Source organism: Amia ocellicauda, chromosome 10, assembly GCF_036373705.1.
Source record: "Amia ocellicauda isolate fAmiCal2 chromosome 10, fAmiCal2.hap1, whole genome shotgun sequence".
Taxonomy (NCBI): Eukaryota; Metazoa; Chordata; class Actinopteri; order Amiiformes; family Amiidae; genus Amia; species Amia ocellicauda.
The window spans coordinates 19645472-19668719 of record NC_089859.1 but is presented as its reverse complement, the minus strand read 5'-3'; the positions used below and the strand labels follow the sequence as shown (position 1 = coordinate 19668719).

Below are 23248 nucleotides of genomic sequence, written 5' to 3'. Positions count from 1 at the left end.
ATGTGTAATAGCTGTCATTTGAGGCGTTCTTGTGAGGCAAAGTATGAAATGTGTTTTGATCTCGGGAATGAGAAGATATACTTGATAAGAAATGAGAAAAAAGGTGTTCGAGCTGAGCACGTGTAGGAGGGTAGGGAGGCCCTGCTGTAAAGCACAGATTTATCTCTGTCGTTCCTCACAGCGGAGATCCATGCCTGATCGTGGAGAATTACTCCGATATCCCCTCTACTATGACCTGCCTCTCTCTTTTAACGCATTTGCGTTGAAGTCCTTGTAACGATGTTCTTTTCCACATTTGAATTTTTACAACTACATCTAATGATACAGTCACTTAGATTTATGATTTTTTATTTAGTTTTAGGATAATATATTTTTTCTTTCTATGAAAGCTAGGTCCTACAAGGCCCTCGATCTGTCGAAATGGGTATTTCTTTTCTGAAGTTTATTGACATGAGCGACGAGGTTCTGTTGTGTTTGCATTCCTTCTGCTCTATACTTGAAGACTTGCTTTAAATGTGTTTGCTGTGGCTTTGTGGACTCCAGGCTGAAGTCAATCCCAAAGTTCGATGCGAATTCAGAGCCAGGATGCTGCTATAGGGCTTTCTTTAAGGTTTAAAGTAACGAAATCCCAGCAGGCACTACCCTTTAACAACATGTACACGGGTCTCTACCTGCAGGGAGGAGAGGGTTGTTGTGTTTGGTGTGAACTCTTTTGTTTGGTTTTGTTTCCTGTGCGTGATCTTGCTATTACAGAGCCAAGCATTGAAACGTCTGTAATTTGGACATTTATACTCTTTTGGAAATCTGTGTGGGAAGTTCTTTGGGTATCGATCATTGCTTTGTTTGTGTTGTAATTAATCAATCTATCCCAGAGTACTTGCCTTATTAAAAAAGAAAAACAAGAAACAATCAGAAGTGTAATTTTGAAATGATGCACAGATGTTTCTCTCAGTGAAGACGGTATATTTTTTATTGAAGCGGCAGGTTGTGTACGAAATGAAGAACCAGAACCATGATCCGTGACTATCATCCAAATAACTCATTGTTTGAAATAAATGTTAAGGTTTACCAGCATGGATATTTGATTGAATAAACTCATCCAACCTTTCCAGGTCTCTGTTCTCTGACCATATCTTTCTTGCCAGCTATCATGGCAACCCCTTCCCCCCCAGCATCCTCGATGTTAAACTTCTCTCGAGGTGCACGTCTACTGGCGTGACGTTAGCCCACCCGCTGTGTGAATTCAGGTGCGCCACTGTGGGGGTCCATCCCAACGCCACCCTGATTCAGTCCCTATTTACACAACACTGGACTCATGTCCTTAAAATCCCCCTTCGTCCCTCTATTTCCCTTTGCTTTTCTCCTTCAGCTTGGGCTTGCGGACCTTCTTGGGGTTGGGGACCACCCTTCTGACTCGGAGGGGCTGCAGGAGTGGTGCTTTGGGGGTTCTGAGCTCGCTGGCCTCTTGGGGGACCTCGTCCAACTTCCTCTTGTGGCTCTGGCTCGGCTCCCCTTCGGACGCGCTCTCCTGGGACTCCGAGTCAGTGGCGAGGGCGGTGGCCGACCCACCTGGCCGGGGCATCCAGGGCACGTGGCAGCGCGGCACCTTGCGCACGATGGCTCGGACCTGGTTTGCGAAGGCCTTGGAGTCCCTCTTGAAGCCCAGCGCCAGCACACACTTCAGCCCCAGCACCGTGGCCATGTTCTCACTGAGCCGGGGCACCCGGCATGCTGGCACCTGCCTGGTTAGGCTCAGCGGGATCAGGTGGCTGGTCATGTGGGGCGGCTTGGCAGACTTACACACCAGCACCAGTCCCAACTCGTTCCTCTCCAGGCACCGCGTCACCTCATTGATCCCGATCGCCAGCTGTTGTCGGAGGGCCGGGTCTGTCCAGCCCTGCTTTGCCTGACCGCTGCTGCCCTCTCCCTGCCCGGGCTGCGCTTTCCTCTTCCGCCACTTCCTCTTCTTCTTGGCCTCTTCCGTCTTCTGCAGACCGGTCTGCGTGAACTTCTCTGTCAGGACGTCCAGGATGTAGCGCCGTTTCCGTCGCGTCAGGGAGCCCCACTCCTGGGTGTAGGGGCTGTTCAGAGAGGTCTTCACCAGGATGGACTTCTTCTTGCGCACGGACATCTTCACTGCTGATGGACAGAAGTCAAACCACGTGAATCATAACAGATAAATCTGTCATTCTAGACTGTATTGCACTTTTATAATGCTCTTATGTTTTGTAAGTCACCCTGGATAACAGTGTCTGCAAATAAATAAATTGTCAGTATATCAAAAGGGCAGAACAATGTCTTACTGTTAAACAACGTTGTTCACATATACGATCCAACTGACACAGTTTAGACACCAACGGATCTGCAGGGGCCTGTTTCACACTCGCATGCATGTTTCAGGAGATTTTACACGAGTTATAACGCGTTTTCTTCAGTAGCATCTGCGCATATTTAGTAACAGTTTAAACACTATTGATTAAAATGATGAGAAGTACCGCACTGTCAAGACTGACTGGACTGAAAAGAATATTCCATGATCATGCAATAGAAAGTAATCATTAATCTATTACTTTGCAAACTAACCAAATAAGGAGGCAGCCAAAGTGCAAGAAGTTACGCGTCTGAATATCACATTATTTTCTAATATTATGAGTAGTACATTTGTCCATTAATGAACAGCTTTGAAAACACGATGTTGCAGTTGTGTAAACAGGCTGGCAGCGGGTCGACTGTTCATTTCCACCGACAGGTCACAGCAACATGAATCAGCTCAATTAAACGGATCAATGCAGTACTTACACACCCGCACGAAATCAGAGATGCAGATAAACAGCGACTCTCAAACACGCCGCAGCGTTACAGCACCAGCGCCGCCATGTTGCTTTTGACTCGCAAAACTTTATTGTCCTCAACGCGAGAGCCAGTGACGTAATGAGCGCAGAGCGGGGGGGACGCGTCTGATTGGTTAGTTGCCTTTAGACGACAGAACGCATATCCCGCGTTTGATTGGCTTATTTATTTATTCTTAGAATAAGGTTGGAATTATTTTAAAGTAAAAAACGCGAAGAAAATATTCTGGAATTTGCAAACGTTATCCTAACAGAGTATCGTCTGTAATCTCTGTAGACAGAGGTCTTCCATGGGAAGATTAAACCCTGAAAACATAATTAGGAAAGCATTGAAATACAAGGACACATTAACAGACAACCAACCCGTACAGTGTTATCATAGAAACAATGTTTTAATTGGAAAATCTGTGGGTAACACAGACACAAGGGAGGAGAGACACAGACTAATGACCTCCATGCAAGACGGGTGCGAGGTAAACCTGTATTCTCCGGCTCAGAAAGCTCAACTACACACGTCTGTAATGCAGTAAATGCAGGGCATGATGCCAAACAAGCTGCTGCAGCATCAGCGCCTCTGCGTTATATCGGTGCAGCATTTCAAGACATTCAAAATGAATGAGTGAGGGAGGGAATGAAAGAGTGAAAGCTTTTTCGGCGAGGTGATGTCATTTGGACCCTGGCTCTCCATCAGGCAAGCTGTGGACAGCCAATCACAACCGATCAAAACCGATCACAGCCAATCACAACCCATCCCAACCAATCGCAGCCAATCAGAAGCCGCCGCCGCCCGCCCCCCGCGGCGCTGTGGTCCAGCGCTATAACAGCCCCGGCGCAGGTCGCGACAGTAAGAAACCGGCGGAGCGGCAGAGCGGCGACACGGGAGCGACATGTCTCTGCAGGTGAATATGACCGCAGCTGAGCTCGCCACACGGCAGGGCATCTCCGTGCATCACCCACTCCACCCACTCCACCCACTCCATCCCTGCGGGGCCGAGCGGTCATCGGTGTCGGTCGACGCGTCCTGCAGTGAGGGCCGGGGTAGCAGTGCGCGTATGGAGAGCTCAGTGCAAGCGGTATTGTGTCTCAGTCTTCACTGCGGGGGTAACGCGCTGCGTGTGCATCCAGTTATAACCCCGAGCATCCGCACCAGCACAGGGATACAGCCGGGGTCTGTACTGTCGCTGTCCATGAATGCAGTCCTAGTGCAGTATTGTGCTCGTCTTGTTGTGCTGCTTCTGGCAGACGCCCTTCTGCAGCCCCCCGGGCCCCTGGGCCTGTGTCCCTCGGGTGATAATGCTGTCGCGGCGCAGGTGCAGTCTGTGCAGTGAGGCTGTGGGTCTCCAGGCTTATTCCATATCCATGTGGGTCCCGATCACCGTATTTACTCAAAGAAGAGTTATTACATACTTAGTCACAGCCCTGGGTGTACAATTAATTGGATTGAATGTATCCGGCTTCGGTGTTAGGATTAGTTTACGCAGAAGAAATCCTCTATTTCGGCCGGCGCGTACATGCGCAGTTGCGCCGGGCTTTAATGACCGTTGTTTATGCAGGTCCAGTGCATGTCCAGTGCATGTCCAGTGCAGGACCAGTGAAGGTCCAGTGCAGGTCCAGTGCATGTCCAGTGCAGGTCCAGTGCATGTCCAGTGCAGGTCCAGTGCAGGTCCAGTGCATGTCCAGTGCAGGTCCAGTGCAGGACCAGTGAAGGTCCAGTGCAGGTCCAGTGCATGTCCAGTGAAGGTCCAGTGCAGGTCCAGTGCATGTCCAGTGAAGGTCCAGTGCAGGTCCAGTGCATGTCCAGTGCAGGTCCAGTGCAGGTCAGCCCACCGGTGTGTGACAGTCACGTCAGTCTTTACACTTCAGCATGATTCGCACACTGCAGTCAAATAACCGTAAACATTACTAGCATTATTGTAATGTACAAACAATGTATTTTTTATATATTATTATTATGAATAATATTGTTCATATGAGAAGATGCAGAGTGTAACATCTGTAATATGACTGTATTGTTATTATTGCAGTCGTATAAACACTGCTTCCTACAGAGGTTGCGCTGCAGTCCGCACAGACTCGTCGCCGCATCACGGCCGATGATCGTGCCTCTACACATACGATCAGTAATTATTAATTTATAAACAGGACTTTCGATAGCCAACCAGCAGTGAGGATGTACAGCCGGTCAATTACCGCTCAGTCACCGCCTGACTGTCGGTGGTGCGGATTCTCACCCCCCACCTGTGTGCAGCACCGCGATTTCACATTGCGCTGCTAAAACCATATATTAGATTATTTCTCCGTTATTATACTATATACTTCTACTACTACTAACAATAATAATAATAATAATAATAATAATGTGAAATCAGTGTATGGCAAACATTATGAGTCCTGTTATAACGTCTTCCCATAAGAACACATCCGGGATGATCTGGAGCAGGGAATCAGTGAGAAACAGCACTCGGGCTGTGTGATGTGGACAGCAGCATGCTGGGTGAGGACGGCCAGTTCAGCTGGTACAGGGTCGGAGTGCCCTCTGAATGTCACAACGTCCTGGCAGGATCTCCTCATGTCACTAGGGAAATAAATCAAATGATCTGTACCTGTCTGTCTTATTCATCATCTGTCTGTCTGTCTGTCTGTCTGTATATATACCATCTGTCTATATGTCTGTCTCTCTTGTCCTGTCCTCGCTCTGACCCGCACTGCTCTCCCCCCAGGCTGAGTTCGAGAAGGTGGCGGACGACGTGAAGAAGGTGAAGTCCCGGCCGACAGACGAGGAGCTGCTGGACATGTACGGCCTGTACAAGCAGGCCACGGTCGGAGACATCGACATAGGTAGGGTGACGCTCCCTTCGGGCGGAGGTGTGCTGTGTGTCGAGTTTCTTTTGAAACCCTTTTCACTCTCTCTCTCTCTCTCTCTCTCTCTCTATCTCTACCAGAAAAGCCCGGCATCCTGAATATGAAAGGGAAGGCCAAGTGGGAAGCGTGGGACTCCAGGAAAGGTAATCAAGTCAACATCAAATGAAATGTGCAAAATCAGGAACTTTTGTGAGTTCCTTGGATCGCCTGATATCCTGCTGTTGTCTGACGAGTCATTTAAGACACCTGTGTGTGAGGCAGGATCACATGCGCACACACACACACACACTGTACTGTAACAGTATAACAGTATACATCATTTATTTTTTCTCCCCCACAGGAATGTCAAAAGACGCCGCCATGAACGCGTACATCGCCATCGCCAAGGAGGTCATTGACAAGTACGGCCTGTGAGCACGGCGGCCCCCGCAGTGGCCCCTGCAGAGTAGTGCTTTCCCGAGGGACTCGGACACCCAGGCCCCTGGCACAATGCAAACACCGCCTTCCTCACCGTAGAGAGAGTTTTATATCGGTTCAACGACATTAGTTACCCTTTATCGAATAGGATGTTTTGTAATTTTAACAAGTAACTTGAACCTAAATAAACCTTTTTTTTATTATTATCGAAAAGTATTTTTCTTTTATTCATGATTAAAAAAAAACATGGCATATTTACATGAGGGTCAGGTGTTCAGGGGGAGGTTCATGGACTGTGCAACCTGACAACACAAGGGGGTTCAGTTTGTGCTGGCGATTCACACGCCAGACTTCAGTGTCATGTCCACAGCTTCACCACGTTTAAACACTTTCCACCCACACTGTGTTATTTTAGATAACATGACATGAGCAGAAGGCAGTTGAGTGACTTAACACTTAAAAAATAATAATCTTAAGGTACAGTATTGTGCAGAAAATACAATGAACACCAGAGACAAACACATCAATTGAGAATCAGTGGAAGAGACTGGGGGCCACTGGAACACTGTGTAGGACAGGTCAGACTGGGACGTGTGAATATAGTGGGCTTCATATCAGCTTGGGAGGACAGCAGAGCCGCTTTCAGACCTATGCAGGAGAGTTCTTCACTTTAAGCCCGTTTGTGTCCCTATAAGTAGTCCATTTGGGCCGTCTCCAGCTGCCTTGTGATGTAGTCCAGTATCGTCTTCTCATTGCATTGGTCTTTTAGATAGAAGTGTGGCCCCGGGAGCATCTGAACAGTGAACTCTCCACTCGTCAGCTCTTTCCAAGCTGTGATGAAAGACAAACAGACAAACAAATCAGACGCAGGAAACCGGGGGTTCGCTCGGTGTGAAAAAAGCCGGCTGGTAAAGGTGAGTCCGATCAGAGAGTGACGCACAACAGGCACATATAGCGGAACAGGATCTACTCACAGGTTTGCTCGTGAAAAGAGGGATGGAAAGAGTGGGAGAGGGTGAGGACACCTGATTTAACGAGGAGACCTCACTCCCCTGCAGAGGCGTCAACAATATCAATCAGAGAAGGGACCGAACAAAGGGATTCTCTGGCCGAGAGTTTAGAGAAAACACAGTAAGAGCTGCTTGCACTGTGTTGTGTTTCTTTGTAATGATTGTGCTGTACTGTAGTCCAATCTGGACCCTCGCAAACGCAGCCCGAGAGAACCGCACTCAAGCTGCCTGCTGTGGACACACATCTCCATTCCTAACCTTTTAAATCATGTGGAACGTCCTGCATCCCGTCGAAGCAGGTGACCGGGCAGGACAGGATGGGTGCCTCGGGCTTCACGAACCTAGGAATCGAACAGACTGGTGAGACGGGCAGCTTTACAGTCAGGGCAGCCTCAAGAGGACTGGCATGACACTCGCTGACAGACTGTTAGTTTTGCTGCCTGCCATGTTGGTCAAAACCAGCACTTATTTGAGAAAATCCATACATATACATACACCGATCAGCCATAACATTATGACCACCTGCCTAATACTGTGTAGGTCCCCCTTTTGCCACCAAAACAGCCCTGACCCGTCGAGGCATGGACTCCACTAGACCTCTGAAGGTGTGCTGTGGTATCTGGCACCAAGATGTTAGCAGCAGATCCTTTAAGTCCTGTAAGTTGTGAGGTGGGGCCTCCATGGATTCGGACTTGTTTGTCCAGCACATCCCACAGATGCTCGATTGGATTGAGATCTGGGGAATTTGGAGGCCAAGTCAACACCTTGAACTCGTGATTCATCAGACCAGGCCACCTTCTTCCATTGCTCCGTGGTCCAGTTCTGATGCTCACGTGCCCATTGTAGGTGCTTTCGGCAGTGGACAGGGGTCAGCATGGGCACCCTGACTGGTCTGCGGCTACGCAGCCCCATACGAAACAAACTGCGATGCACTGTGTGTTCTGACACCTTTCTATCAGAACCAGCATTCATTTTTTCAGCAATTTGAGCTACAGTAGCTCGTCTGTTGGATCGGACCAAACAGGCCAGCCTTCGCTCCCCACGTGCATCAATGAGCCTTGGCCGCCCATGACCCTGTCGCCGGTTCACCGCTTTTCCTTCCTTGGACCACTTTTGATAGGTACTGACCACTGCAGACCGGGAACACCCCACAAGAGCTGCAGTTTTGGAGATGCTCTGACCCAGTCGTCTAGCCATCACAATTTGGCCCTTGTCAAAGTCACTCAGATCCTTACGCTGCCCATTTTTCCTGCTTCTAACACATCAACTTTGAGGACAAAATGTTCACTTGCTGCCTAATACATCCCACCCACTGACAGGTGCCATGATAACGAGATTATCAGTGTTATTCACTTCACCTGTCAGTGGTCATAATGTTGTGGCTGATCGGTGTATATATACATTTTAAATAATAATTTCTCTAAAACATGTCTGGCAACGAAAGCAGGGACAGTTTCCCCGTCAGCAGGGGTCACCTGTAGTTCTCGACCACGTGCAGGTCGCCTTTCAGCACGGGGAGGAACATCTTCAGGATGTCCTGGTTGGCCAGTATCTCCGGCGGTGTCCCCCCGATGGCGGTGAGCCAGGCCAGGAACTCTGCGTCGGACAGCTGGCTCCTCATGTGTGGGACGAGGCGGGACTCGGACTGTGGGGAGAGAGAGGAGAGGGCTCGTCTGTGTGGAGATCTGTCTGGGGGACCCGTAGACATTCGTGAAACAGATGCAGGTCCCTTCAGGGCGGTAATGTCTTTGTGTCCCACTGTGGGGGTGCACAGCTGTAAAACTGGCCTTGCATGTTGCACCGTAGCCTGAGAACCCCCTCCCCTCGGGGTGCTCTGTTTAGAAAACACTAGAATTGGAAACAACGGGGTTGTGATATTTGTTTCCAGAAGAAGTGAATCAGTTTGAACAGTTCGCTCAGTCCTGCACAGACAATGCCTGTATTCTGAAACACAAGTGGTGAAAACCCCCTCACACTATTTCAACATAATAACTCCTGGGAAAGAATGCACTTTGCCTCCCTGCGCTGCACGGCACCTTTCCCCCAGTTCCCTTTGTGTCTGAACTGCGCATGCTGCCGAACGCTCAAACAACACAATCATTACCCGTTTCTACACGACGGCCATCACGGAGATCCGAGACAGACCCAGCCCGCCCCGCTGCTCACCTCCTCACTGCAGGACTGTTTGTGTTTCATTTGATTCAGGCTTATTGTCCAAAGCGTCTAAGGACTGGATTCCCAGCTCATTATAAAGGCTGTGTTTAAATCTCTGACCCTGAGGTGACTCAGCAAACCTTCAGACTTCAGGCAATTAACTCTGCAGCCTCCCCTGTCAGCCCTCGTCTATAATGCTATGTTTCTAAAGTGGCAAACTCCTCTCAGAGATGTTATATTCATACTCAATTACAGTAAATTAGTATATGATATTGTTTTTCCCAGATCAAACCCTCTTTACACCTCTGGCAAGCCCAGAGCCCAAACCCTGCCACTTCAGCTCAGTATCTCAGTTCCTCACACGATGGTGCCAAGGCAGACGTACTTTCCAACATGGGGAACTCTGTTTGCAAACTGGGGCCTCAGCAATGGGAGCAATCGCTTTCTTCTCCAGATTAAACAACAACAACACACATCGCACACTCACGTGAGGGGCAGACGCTCCAGACACGAACAGATGCACCGGCTCCAGCCCGTGGACCCTCTTCAGGTACTCTGCTGTTGCGAAGCTGCTCATGGCTCCAAAGCTGAGGAGGGAATGGGCCAGAGAGGTCAGCCGCAGCCGGGCAAGCACGGCGTCCTCTCACACGCTAAACTGATCATGTGTGGCAAGTGTGAACCAAGCTTAACCGTGTCATAATCTCAGTTTGTTCAGACTACAATCGGGTCTATTTAATCAATCTGGAAGGGAGCTCAGTTAGACTCTGACAGTGGTTGATTATGTAGTTAAGCATTAATCTATTACAATTACAACAAAACCAGGACACAAGGAGACCCAAAGGGGATTTGTATATCTTTTATATAAATGACCCTGGACCTGCACATTTGACTCTTGACCCCTCCCTGCCGCACCTGTGGCCAAACAGAGCGAAGGGCTTCTCTCTGAGCTCGGGCAGCAGCGCCCCGACCACGTCCTCCACGATCTGCTGCATGTCCTCCGCCAGCGGCTCCTTCGCCCGGCCTTCTCTGCCAGGGAGCTTCACAGAGTAAACTGCGGGAAAAACACACAAACGTTTCACTTTGTTATATGGTCACACACTGAAAAGTTGTCTCATCTGTCCTGTCTTATTCTTGTGTTGAAGGTATCTCTGCGTCCACCATCGAGGACTGCTGGTTTTAGGAATTCACACATCACAGGAAGGGGACTATTTTAGGACTGGTGGGAACAGCAATTACTTAATTGGAAAGCTTCCTGGAGGTGCATTGAGCTTAATTAATGGAGCAACACTGAAATAAAAACATTGGTATGAATAGATCAGTGTTGTGAATTTCTAAACACTCAAAGCTGTGGGGTTTGCAGAGGAATCTGAGCCTTTAATGCCCTGCTCTGGTTGCCATGTGCTGCGGCCTGTTGACCCGCAGAGCTGAACACAGCAGCGCTGCCCAGAGCCGCCGAGGAGGGACTTACAGGATAATAACTCACACACAGGCGGCTATTGTTCTCCGCAAGGAAACGGGCAGAGACAGCGCGGCCCCCGCAGCCGCGACGGGGTGAGCCTAGGAGAAGAATGGAAACTGGGTCATTCAGACAAGCCAAACGGGTTCTTTCAAAGACTGGCCTCCTGAACCGCTGCCAGGCTGGGGGCCCTTATTGCTCACAATCAGAAACCACTTTGGCACCGCGCGAAAAAAGCTCCCAGCATCTGAAGCGGCTCCCTGTGTGTGGAAACCATTAGTATTCCACTGCGGCTCTCCGGGGACACACAACTACAGAAACAATCGCTGACGTTTCAGGAGTAAAACTTTGTAAATATTTCAATGGCTCTGTTCTGAACGTCAGGTGCTCCACACTGCTGCCACGATCCCCTCCGTCCCGCAGGTCTCTGATGGCAGAGGCTGCTGTGGGACAATAGAGAGGGGATCGTGTTCAGAGAGCTGCACCTGCAGTTCAGTGTATTGGACAGTGTCCCTTGAGCACAGCTTGTCTTCCAGCCCACCGCTGGACATATTCCAGCAGGAACACATGCCAAGAAAAAAGGACAATATTAAGTTCTCAATAATAATAACAAAGGCAATCTTTATTTGCTTTCCCTTGTTTTCTGAAAATGTTTTAGACTATTGTATATTTTGCAACTACTGTCCTCTTCTGGACGATAACAAATGCTTTTTTTTCCTCTAGTGTAGCACTCATATTTTATTCATGATTAAAATCATCATCACTGAGAGATTGAATCACTGAGATGATAACCCTGTGAACTGCAGACGCTGGATTGATAAAAAAAGCTGAGACAGCCTCAGTCTGAAGCCGCACCTTCCACCGAGCTGTTGAGCAGCTTTCCCCAGCGGGCGTAATGGATGGAGCCGCCGCCGGCCCACGGGAAGCAGACCAGTCTGGTCACGGCATCTGGGCGCTTACAGAAGCAGGTGACCACCTTCTCCATCCTAGCAAATAAAGAGAAAAGCACCCGTGAGGGCGGTCCTGTGTGGGTCTCCCTGCTCTGCACTGAACACAATCACAGCAGACACACCACTTCCTGCAAGACCCGTCTGACTATATGAAGTACTTCAGATTTTTAACGATGCCATTTGACTATAGAGGTGGTGATGGTGGCGCCCCCTGTAGACAGATATTAGAGCCCGAAATTGTTTTGATTCAGTCCTTTAACAATCGATGGCCTGTGACGTTTAATGGTCACGTTGGACATTTTTAATTAACATTATTGGTAACTGTATGGCAGTTTTTGACTGGCCTATACCACACTTTGTATTTTAACTATCCATGCACTGTGACATCTATAGATAGTTTAGTAGCTATATATATATATATATATATATATATATATGTATAGATAGCTACTAAACTAATTTAGTTTTCTTTAGATTGAATCTGTGATCAAAACCCTGAAAAAAATATAATTGATAAATAAGTACAGTTTAATTAACAATATTAAACCAACAATTAAAGAGTTTAGACAGGGCACTGTATATGCACACCTGCATCAACGGGTAACCCATGATGCAAGAAGTATATCAATCATAAACGCTTGTTTATACGGATTGTTAGGCAGACGCACTATTAGTATTATTATCAGTGTAAATTCATGATTTGTTCACCCAGTTACTCATTATTGCGCCGCTCCTTCACTTCCCTGCAGCAGGGGATGCATTTGTAACATGGATTTATAACATCCATTTCTCCTACTGAAAAGACATGATTACCCGAGCGAGTCTGTCTGTCCGTCTGTCCAGCCGCGGCGCGCCTCAGGTCCAATTCCTCTCTGTCTCCGCACTTCCTGTTTGCCAGGGCGAGGCCCCTCCTCTTCCGGGCGCTGGGGTAACTGGGGGAAAGGTGACGCCGTCGGGCGGACGAGCACAACAACAGCCCCGGACCCGCTGGACGCGCCCGCAGTAACAGACCGGACCCGCAGGACCGGTGAGCTCAAGGGAAACCGATCTGCGCCTTTATTGCAAACTAAAGCAACACGCAGAGGCGACCGCAGGGTCAAGTGCTGTAATGCCGGCCAGACGCTGCCCGCACCTCAGATTGAAACACGGCCGGCCCGCTGAGGTCGGGTCTGCAGGGTCGCGGAGAGACGGATCATGTACACGTGTTCCTGTTATTCTGTGTGGTGTAAACACTTACATGTTTGTTTTGAATACGTTTATGAGTCTATTGGATATTTTGGCAGGGCCGCTGAATTGCGTGTGTTGGGGGTGAAAGGGTTCAGGCTGGATTATTATCGGTCCCGATAGCTATGTTGGTATGTTCTCAGTAATCCAGGACAGACATGAGAGCCGGTTGTTAGTGTTTGCTGCCCGGACTGGTGCACTCGCCGTGATTGAGCAGAAGAGCGTCGGCCTGTGCTCGCTGCGTTTGCACGTCTCTTGTTGATCTGTGAAGGACTTTGTGTTTCCGCCTAGAAAATGGACAACCGGGTGTTTGAGTCCGCGGCCGAGCGCACCTTCCAGTACCAGAGCGCCCTGCCGCCGCTGCCCGTGCCCGGCCTGGAGGACTCGCTGAACAAGTACCTGGACGCAGGTAGGGCTGTCCCACAGGACCACTGTCCCCCAGCACCACTGTCCCCCAGCACCACTGTCCCACAGGAGCACTGTCCCACAGGAGCACTGTCCCACAGGAGCACTGTCCCACAGCTCGACTGCATACAGCAGGGCTTACCAACCCTGCTCCTGCAAGACCACCTGCCCTGCTGGTGTTTGTTCCAACAGAGCTCTCAATTACTTAATTAACCCTTAATTGGAGTAATATCTTTTTTAATTGTGTAACTGATATAAAGTTGGTTACTTACACAATGTTATACTTAACTCAAACCCCTACTGTTTGATAATGAAAAGCCTCTGATTTAGGACATTTCAATTAAAGGTTCAGTTAAGTAATTCAGAGCTCGGTTGGAACAAAACCCAGCAGAGTGGGGCTCCTCCAGGACAGGATTGGGAACCACTGCTAAGTGTGATGCTGAGGATGTTGGCAGTGTTTGAAGGTTTTTGCTCTGAATCTAGCCTGTTTGTCTCTGATGGTTTGGTTTGCTTTCGTAGTGAAGCCCTTTTCCACGGAGGAGGAGTTCAGAAGGACCTCGGTGCTGGTGAAGGAGTTCGGGGAGGGCATGGGGAAGGACCTGCATCAGACACTACTGCAGAGAGCCAAGGGGAAGAGGAACTGGGTGAGTTCTGAAACGGTGCTGTCCAATAATGAGCTCTGTTTGTGTGTCTTTGGTCAGATTCCTGGCCTTGTGATCTTTGGCAGCTCTCCCCAGCGTTCCCACTGCGGCCTCTACATCAGATTCATTGCATATCTATTCCACAGCACAGAGGCCAGAGTAACGCAAACTGCACGGCCCTGTTGGTGGGTTGCTGTTCGATAGATATAAAGTTCATCGTGCAGTCAGTCAGTAACTAGCCTAGCTAACGTACATCCCTATACAAGCAGAAACAAAGTCCAGTGGACAGTTGGAAATTCTTTACTTTAGGCTTATGGAAGGCAAATTATAAATCATGCTTCATATACTGATAAGGTAGAGATGTGTGAAAATAGGACACAAGAAAAAAAACTTTCTAAATAATTTGAATCCAAAGTCCTTTCTGAAAAAAAACAAATAAACCAAAGGAACATAAAGGGGTGGTGGATAACAGGGAAAATAATTAACGACCATGTAAATAAAGGCACTTTGGCAGAAACATGCAGAACGGTCCACCTGTGTGTTATTTTATTTTGTCCATCTCTGGCAGAAATCCCCTATTATCCATAATTGTAAACCCTTTTCCGTTATCTTGCCAGTGCTTAAAATGGCTGGTATGTGCTGTTATATTTTAAAAAAGGGGGCGTATGCCATCTCCACAAAACGGCAACAACACATACACACAATACAAATATGATGTTTTATTTGTTGCACTCTGCTCACGCATCTTGTATTCGCCATCATCACAGCCTGTTAGGGGATCAATACTTTACCCTTTCAGGACGTTTAGTCTTTTAATGACAAAGGGAGAGAAACTCATAGGAAATACCTTCACTCGGTTTATGTCTTCAGAGTTGTGCAAGTAGCCTATATTTCATCATTACAGTGTTGCGGTCACTCCACTACCCACACAAATTAATTGAATATATATACTGTAGCTACTGTATGTACTGTAAAATGAATGAGGAAAACTACAAACCAGCATAAGCCTTCAAAAGCCATCTGAACATTTATTTAGTTGGTAAGTCAGTCTACCTTTTACATTTGATCTTTATTGCTTTTTTGTGATCTTTAGTGTTAAGTATGTGGTGTTTTTTTAACATCGATCTTATAATCTAAAAAAACAGACGACACAAGTCTCTGTATCCTTTATCTTCTTAATTCTCTACTGTTGACTTTATTTACTTGATGAGAGCATTTCATAAAATGTTTTGTTACAATGAAGCAATAAGATAAGGATTGTTTAATAGTACAGTAGTCTTTAATAGCCCCTCAAAGGCTCTAACCTTGATTCAAACGGATAAAGATATATTGTTTGTGTATGTTCTCTGTCAAACTGAAAATTGTGTTTGTCCACAACAGAAGGATTTCTGTGAGCCTCAGTTGTCGTAAGAGAAGTGCAGGTCTGCGAGAACAGGCAGTGCCTCTTTCACTCTTAAAATAGCGGTCTTGTACGGTGGCTGACAGCTGCAACAAAGTGCACCAGACTGATGTATTGAGCTTTTGACTGGTGTCTGCCAAACGAAAGAGAATCCAGTACTACATAACAGATAACAACAGTGCTGATCGATAACAATGACAGTAAGTCCCTGAGTGACCTCTCTCCCCCAACCCCACCCCCCCTCACCCCAGCTGGAGAAGTGGTGGCTCAGCAGTGCCTACCTGGAGGTGCGGATGCCGTCGCAGCTGAACGTCAACTTTGGGGGCCCGGCGCCCTACCTGGAGCACTGCTGGCCGGCGGCTGAGGGCACCCAGCTGCCCAGGACCAGCCTGGTGGTGTGGCACACGCTGCAGTACTGGGACCTGATCAGGACGTACGTCACAGCCCCCCCCGACGCCCTGTCTTTCCCAGGCTCGGTTGAGCTGTGTGCAAAGGGTTAAAGACCTGTGAGGCCAGTGAGATTGCACCCTGTGCTGACATCACTGTTATGGGATTTGAGTGTTCAGATATTACTATTTCAATACTGTTTTTATGTAGTATAGCCACCTTTGCAAAAAGCTGCCACCCAGTGAAAATGTTTTGTGTATTAAGCAGATGCAGTTCAGTTCACCTTTACTGTTCAAAATACATTAATACACAAATAATAACATTCACTCTGTATTAAACAAACTTAATGCGAGCGGCTCTATCGCTGGATCAGAAACCACAGACCCCCGCTCTTCACTGGGGAGCCTGTCTTGGTTTCCGTCATATTCTACCTGCCTGAAGCATCTGAGAGTTTTATTGTCTTTGGGAGGCGGCTGTAGCAGCACAATGATGCCGATGATGTCGTCTGATCGGTGCCTGTGTGTGTTTCAGGGAGCGGCTGGCCGTGCACAAGGCTGGAAACACCCCCCTGGACATGGACCAGTTCCGCATGCTGTACTGCACCTGCAAAGTGCCCGGCATTGCCACAGACACCATCCACAACTACTTCAGGACGGGTGAGGTGGGGCCGGGGCAGCTGCTCTTCACCTGTGTTTTAATCGCACTTCTCTAACTGGTTTCTCGTGTCCCCTCAACACCCCCACCCCCCACCCTGCAGAGAGCGAGGGAGACTGCCCCTCCCACGTCGTCGTGTTTTGCCGAGGGAGGGTGTTCACTTTCGACGGCGTGCGGGACGGACGCATCCTCACCCCCCCCGAGATCCTCAGGTACGGACGCAAAAAATTGAAACGCACTGGGAATTGGTTCCCCCTTTGCCCAGCAGGTGGCAGTGTTGTGTGTCACAGATGTGCTCGGTCCTCCCCTGAATCCTGTGCCTGTTCCCGCCCCCGCAGGCAGCTCACCCACATCAGGGAGGCTTGTGAGAGGGAGCCGGAGGGGCCCGGCGTGGCGGCGCTCACCACTGAGGAGAGAACGCGCTGGGCACAGGTCAGCGATGCGGGGGAACACAGCGGTGATTGCATATGAATGAGTCGATGTTTGTGTTCAGCCCCCGCAGGGAAAGAGCTGGAGACCCCTGGGCTGAGAAATAGGAATTGGATGTAGTTTGAGCATAAAGCCGGGTGCCGAGAGCTCATGGGGAACAAAATAAATAGCTCAAGCACGTGCGAGTTGTGTGGCCCCCTGCCTGTCCTGTGGTTATGATTCAGTCTGTGAATGTGCCTGTGTGTGTAACATGCATCTCCTCACTGCGTGCGTCTCGTGTCTGTGTCCACGTCTGCCTGCTGGGTTGTCTAGGCTCGGGAGTACCTGATCGCTCTGGACCCACAGAACCGGGCCACGCTGGAGACCATTCAGAGCAGCCTGTTTGTCATCAGCTTGGACGAGGCCCGGCCGTACTCCACCCCGGACAACTACACAAACGTAAGAGCCGTGTCTCGCAGTTGAGCAGCGGGAGTCTCGCACACCTGGAAATGTTCATTTACTCTATTGTGTGACTCGTCCGCTTCTGTGATCATTCGTCTCGGGGGGCGGGTTGGGTTGTGCGGGGGCAAGTCAGCGGTTTGTGTCTGGACCAGAGTGAGGCTTGTGAGCTGCAGACACTCAGTCGTGCTTTCCTCGGCGCCTCTCCTCCCAGGTAACGTTGCAGGCCCTGACCGGGGACCCCACCGTGCGCTGGGGAGACAAGTCCTACAACATCCTGTGCTTTGCCGACGGCACTTTCGGCTCCAACTGCGACGTAAGTTGTGCTCATAGTTCTATAGATTGTTATATTTTATTTGTGTCTTTTGAATGCTGTCTTGCAGAAGTGTGCAACAGTGCTTTAAGTCCGTGTCAATAAAAGCTAAGAGGGTCTCGGGCTGAGCGCCGGTGCTGTAGTTCAGTAGTTTCTTAGTGGTAGGCTATAGTTGGAGATCTGTCATCTGGACTGGTTGTGTGAAATGTAACAAACTGTTTTCACTCTGGCGATATTGAAGTCTCGTCATTGCAAAGGAGAAAAGCTTTAAGAGCACTCGGTAGAAACACATCTATTATTTACTGTGCACTCGGGGTGCAGTGAGCGTCTGAGCGTTGCTCCAGGGCCCGAGCCCAGCCCTCCTCTCCGGCATTGTTAGACTCGGGGAAAGGGGCTTAAACTGGGTCAAGGTCGGCTCAATAATAATAACAGTCTAGTTCCGTATTAGTATTGAGAAGTTCTGGAGTTCTGAGTTTGATTCCTCGATACATTGTGGCCAGCGCCAAGAAGTGTCTGTCCCGTGGGGTGGAACAGGAAGTGAACCCATGCCTGATGGTCATATTGACTCCTGCGGTCACAGTGACTGTGTATCTGTCATTGCTTGTCTTAAATCTGTGACAACCTGCTGTACCAGATATGAACTGATATATTGGTTCACTGGAGAAACTCTGCCTGCAGTGACGGTGTCTCTAACGCGGTGCTCTGATGTTGCAGCACGCACCCTACGACGCCATGGTGCTGGTGTCCATGTGCTTCTACATCGACCAGAAGCTAAAGGCCAGCGGTGGACAGTGGAAGGTGAGCAGCGTGTCTCTGTGGCTCTGGTGGGAACAGGGGTGTGGTGTCTCTGTGGCTCTGGTTTAATAGGGGGTGAAAGGGGTCCTGTTCTCAGCTCCCCACGTGTGTTTCAGGGCTCGGAGGCGGTGAGGGACGTCCCGCGGCCACAGGAGCTGGTTTTCAAGGTGGATACCAAAGTCCGAGAAGACATCGCCCTGGCCAAGCTGCAGTATCGACAGAGCGTGAGTCTGTTCATCACTTCCTGTGTGCGAGCGCCAGTCTGTTCCTCACTTCTTGTGTGAGTGCGTGCCAAAGGCAGCGAGTCCCACAGCCATGTCAGTGTGTCAGGTTAAACCCATACCAAGGGGCTGTCCTCAGCGCTCTTTCTTCACAGGCCCAGGACCTGCAGTTGGTCTCCTATGCCTTCACTGCCTTCGGAAAAGCAGCCATCAAGAAGAAGCGCTTTCACCCGGACACCTTTGTGCAGCTGGCCCTGCAGCTGGCCTACTTCCGCCTGCACAGAAGGTGCGTCCCTCGGTGTGTCGGCCTGTGTGGAGCTCAGTGTGCAGCTGTGTTGCTCTGCTATTAACCCTCTTCCTCCTTCTCCTCCTCCTCCTCCAAGGCCCGGGAGCTGCTATGAGACAGCCACCACCAGACGCTTCTACCATGGGCGCACCGAGACCATGCGCCCCTGCACCGTGGAGGCCCTGGAGTGGTGCCTGGCCATGCTGGACCCCTCCCTACCTGTACGTCAACTCCGCGTCTGGGCCGCGGGGAAGACCCCCGAGGGGCGGCTGGACCGAACGAGCGGCCGGCCGTCGCCAAAGCCTTAGACTAGACCTGGGGGCGGGCGAGGGTTACATGGGCATGCTGGGAAGGGTTTTGGGAGGCAATTTATGCGTCGCTGTTCAGCCTAGTTAATGTCATGGGTGGGGCAGTGGTGAAGCAAGGGTCCAGACCAGCTACGACTCGGATGGGTTTGTCGGTGTCCGCTCCTCTCCTGACCAGCTCCTGTCCCCTGTCTGTCTTGCAGGCGGAGAAGAAGCGCCAGAGACTGATGGCTGCAGCGTCCAAACACAACCGGCTGATGAGTGAAGCCCAGAACGGGAAAGGTGCGGATTCGGCCACCGGATTTCACACTTGCAACTCGTTATCTGACTGTCGGGTTAAAACCATATTTGACAGGATTGCTCTCGGGTCGCCCACTTACCATTAAAGTTACAATATTGTTTTTATTGATTATGACTTGAGTTAAAGCAGCCCCTTTGTCCCGTGTGTCTCCAGGCTTTGACCGGCACCTCCTGGGTCTCTATCTCATAGCCAAGGAGCACGGCCTCCCGGTACCCAAGCTGTACCAGGACCCGGCCTTCTCCAAGAGGTAATCCCTCCCGCCGAGGACTGGCGCTGACCCCCTCTGTCCTGTGATGGGTCGGGCTGCTTGTTCAAGGCTGTCTAATGTGATCGGTGGCGTTCCTGGCATCAGTCCCTGCGCTGCCCAAAACACCTGCTCTACTGATTTGAAAGAAGTGTTTCCAGGTTGGCTTAAATATTTGTGGCCTATCAACCTCAGGAGACCCTGTCTGAGACTCTCTCTCTCTCTCTCTCTCTCAGTGGGGGAGGGGGGAACTTCGTGCTGTCCACCAGCCTGGTGGGCTACACCACTGTGCTGGGCGCAGTTGTGCCTATGGTGCGTCACGGATACGGCTTCTTCTACCGCATCAGAGATGACCGGTGAGTTTCAGGCCGGACCCATGGGGTCACAGTGCATCTCCCAGCAGGGGCCGCGCTGCAGTGGGGGGTGAAGTGAGTCCCCTACTAACTGATTGTAATCATTATTCTTGTTACTGCAGCTTTTGCTCTTTATTTATACAATTAATTATGATATCAGCCGACACTCACAGTCGATGCATCAATCCCTTCTCTAGAGTGTTATGCCAAGCAGTGAAATAGCTACAAATGACAGTATATGACTGGTTAGGGCTAGGCGGTATACCATAAAAAACGATATACCGGTATTAATTTACGGACCGGTTTGGACTTTTACTATACCTTCATATCGGTATTTTAAAGTTTTGAAAAATTTCCTATTTACTGTGTAATTGAGTCATAGCATTCGGCTACCAATAAACTGGATCGTGTTCGTGTATCCCACAACTTGCTGTGCCGACTGCTGGAGACTGCGCTGTCTGACATGAGACGCATCTGATCAAAAAACGCAAATAGTGTTCGTGTGATGCAAATTTCCACAGATCTGTGCAGATTTGCACAACTCCACCAATGGGATAGGTTGGATCCTGCAGAACTGCCCAGAACTGCACAAATCTGCGCTACAAGAACGCGACCACCTTTCTTCACAAACCCTGCAGAAATCGATGTAATTGGATGATTTATTTTTATTTTAGTTATTTTAAAAAATAGAATTGACAATCATTTAAGTAACAATTTAATTATTGTGCATCATCGATTTACATTCAATTTTTAAAAATAATTGATATAATTATTTAATATAAAGCATTGTGTTGATCTAGAATTCTATATCTGTGGTTTTGACAGTGCTGTTCACAGCTTCATTGTATAATGAAAGTTGACATTCGCCTCCACTAACAAGGGGGCAATAGTAGTTTTTAATTCAGCTTAACACGTCCCTCTTGATTTCTGCATAATCTTCTGTCTCACAGCCACAGCTCGCCTCCCGCAGCAGCTTGTCAGAGCTGTGCTGGGTGGGGTCTTAGTAGCGTCACACAGAAACACTGCAGTAACACGGATCTGTGAATCTCTGTGCAGAACTGCACTTCTCGAATGCGACCCTTGTTCTGGAATGAATGTGCCTCAGCCAGATATCAAAAATAAATTCCATGTGTATTGCATGTTGACATAAACAAACAAATGTGATAAATGCACAATCAATGAAGATGAGATGGAGGAGAGCAGTGTGGCTGAAACTTCACAGCAAAGTGACCCCAGTGAATCTGTTCCGAATAAAGGTGTGTCGTTGATAGTGTGGACATGATCTGGTTTCAAAACAACTCACACAGATCAGGGAAATGTAATTCAATGTCAGTTGTGTCCTATTATTTTTGCTTTATGAACAGTATAAAATGGCCATTAAAAAATACCGTCATACCGTCAAAAATGTGAAAAATACCGTGATATTGTGTTTTGGCCATATCGCCCAGCCCTAGTATGAGTCCCAGTAGACGTGAACTGAAGTCCAGCTGCTCTTGTCCTCTGGCTGCTGTGCCTGAGTCTCTCGTCCCTGTGTGGCTGAGCCGCCTGTGTCCCGTCCGCAGCATCGTGGTGTCCTGCACTGCCTGGAAGTCCAGCCCGGAGACTGACGCCCAGAGGCTGTATGACAACCTCAGCTCCTCCTTCCACGAGATGCTGCAGCTGCTGACTCTCGCCCAGCTGTGAGGCCGGGGACGGGGGGCCCGGGGGCGGAGCCTCTCGCCAACATCGCCTTAAACTCCCCGTTTTCCTTTTAATTTTCTTAATTTTCGTTTCGTTTTGCAGTAACAATGCAGTTTCTAATGGAGCACACAACAATGCAAAGGTCCATTCGCGCACCTCCCTCTTCATAGCAGAGCTAACGCTGAGGCCTAGATCTGATTGAGTGACAGTTTGCGTTTTTTATTTTACTGTGTATATATTAATGGGGGTGTGAAGGCTACACTGTTTTCTTCTAGTTTGATGAGGTTTACTAGGTTTTACTGCTTGAACTAACAGACCAGTAAGTCCAGTCCCTCTTTCCAGAGCTGAGAAAGAAAAAGCTTTTACAGACTTGCATACGTAGGGTTTTAGAGTTGTTTTTAGGCAGAAGCGGCTGTTGGCTGCACTCACTGTATGTCCACACAATTAACCCATTTCAAAATCTGTTTTTTTATTGGTTCCCCTGATAAAGACGCACTGGGGACAGGGCTGCACCCCCGCAGGTCAGACGTGCAGGGCGGTTAGTGTCTGGGGTTTGAATCGCAGACCCCCGGAGTGATCTGCACCGTGCTGTCCTGCTGAAAACCACACCTATGCAGCAGGGTGTTTTCACTTTTTGTCCGTCTGTCGTTGATTTTATTTGATTGATTCATGAATGTGTTGATTGAGTCTGTGTGAATGGGTTGGCAGCCTGAGATGGCTCCCCGGCTCCTTGGTGGTTGTGGGAGCAGCTCGGTGTCTCGCGGGTCACAGCTGGGTGGTTTTCATTCCCCCCCCTTCCTGAGTGCCCTGCGGGGTCTGCTCCAGTGCTGGTCTGCGTGACGGCGTTTACCTCACTGCGGCGCTGTGAGATCTCCTCAGTGGTGCTCAGAGGTCCGAGTCCCTGATGTCAATAGCGGAGACCCGAGCGGCAGCTCCAGGCGCCAACTGAAGTAGTGGCAGCTGTCCGAGAGAAGAGCTTTCCTTCATTTCTGTAGTTTCTAACGTGGCAGGACAGGAAGGTTTGGTTTTCGTCTTCCTGAAGTGTGTATGTATGTTGTATTATTTTAATTAATCCAATCCCAAAGAGATTGTGTACGCACGCAGTCGATGGCTAACCTAGTGAAAACGCTGTGTTTCGGGGGGTTAGGTAGGCGTCTGTGCCACTCCGAGACGCCAGACTGTGTTGCAGGTGAAAGACTCGAGGTAATGGGCTTCGTCCAATACAATGCAAACCTGTTAAAGGGCTTCGTGTCCTTCGGTGTGAGAGACAATACTGACACTGTGATTTTAAACTCTTAAATCTGTATAATGGAGCATTAAACTGTCAATGGATGTGTGTTTAAGCACTTATTGATAAAAATAAACTTGAAACTTAATTTTGTTTTTGTGTCATTTGTTCAATTACGAGTCGGGACAGTCCTGCCCAGCTCCCGGGGTCAGTGGGAAGGATGTGCCCCACTAAGCATCAGTAGTGT

At 49.2% G+C, this 23248-nt stretch overlaps 4 protein-coding genes across 5 annotated transcripts; 2 read left to right on the top strand and 2 right to left on the bottom strand.

The window, feature by feature from the left end:
- Positions 1-952: 952 nt before the first annotated feature.
- rpp38 (ribonuclease P/MRP 38 subunit) lies at positions 953-2917 on the bottom strand. Of its 2 annotated transcripts, none has more exons than XM_066715426.1 (2): positions 2800-2917; positions 953-2139 (listed from the first exon to the last, which is right to left on the bottom strand). In XM_066715426.1, exon 2 carries the CDS (start codon positions 2129-2131, stop codon positions 1343-1345), a length of 789 nt encoding a protein of 262 aa, XP_066571523.1. In that variant the 5' UTR covers positions 2132-2139; positions 2800-2917; the 3' UTR covers positions 953-1342. The 2 variants fall into 2 exon arrangements, with proteins under 2 accessions (XP_066571523.1, XP_066571524.1); XM_066715427.1 differs by having other exon boundaries at positions 2804-2914.
- A 723-nt stretch (positions 2918-3640) lies between these two features.
- On the top strand, positions 3641-6334 carry acbd7 (acyl-CoA binding domain containing 7). The gene is made up of 4 exons (XM_066715424.1): positions 3641-3748; positions 5570-5687; positions 5792-5854; positions 6052-6334. The coding sequence occupies exons 1-4, from the start codon at positions 3737-3739 to the stop codon at positions 6123-6125; spliced, it is 267 nt and encodes an 88-aa protein (XP_066571521.1). The 5' UTR covers positions 3641-3736; the 3' UTR covers positions 6126-6334.
- olah (oleoyl-ACP hydrolase) lies at positions 6309-12602 on the bottom strand. The gene is made up of 7 exons (XM_066715423.1): positions 12512-12602; positions 11604-11734; positions 10205-10343; positions 9780-9879; positions 8614-8783; positions 7397-7479; positions 6309-6959 (listed from the first exon to the last, which is right to left on the bottom strand). Exons 2-7 carry the CDS (start codon positions 11731-11733, stop codon positions 6817-6819), a joined length of 765 nt encoding a protein of 254 aa, XP_066571520.1. The 5' UTR covers position 11734; positions 12512-12602; the 3' UTR covers positions 6309-6816.
- Positions 12603-12614: 12 nt separating this feature from the next.
- Positions 12615-23149, top strand: crot (carnitine O-octanoyltransferase). Its single transcript, XM_066715422.1, has 17 exons — positions 12615-12725; positions 13214-13331; positions 13847-13971; positions 15619-15800; positions 16286-16410; positions 16512-16620; positions 16747-16840; positions 17150-17275; positions 17490-17591; positions 18303-18386; positions 18500-18607; positions 18760-18890; positions 18988-19111; positions 19399-19477; positions 19650-19743; positions 19977-20096; positions 21656-23149. Exons 2-17 carry the CDS (start codon positions 13217-13219, stop codon positions 21774-21776), a joined length of 1839 nt encoding a protein of 612 aa, XP_066571519.1. The 5' UTR covers positions 12615-12725; positions 13214-13216; the 3' UTR covers positions 21777-23149.
- Positions 23150-23248: the final 99 nt, after the last annotated feature.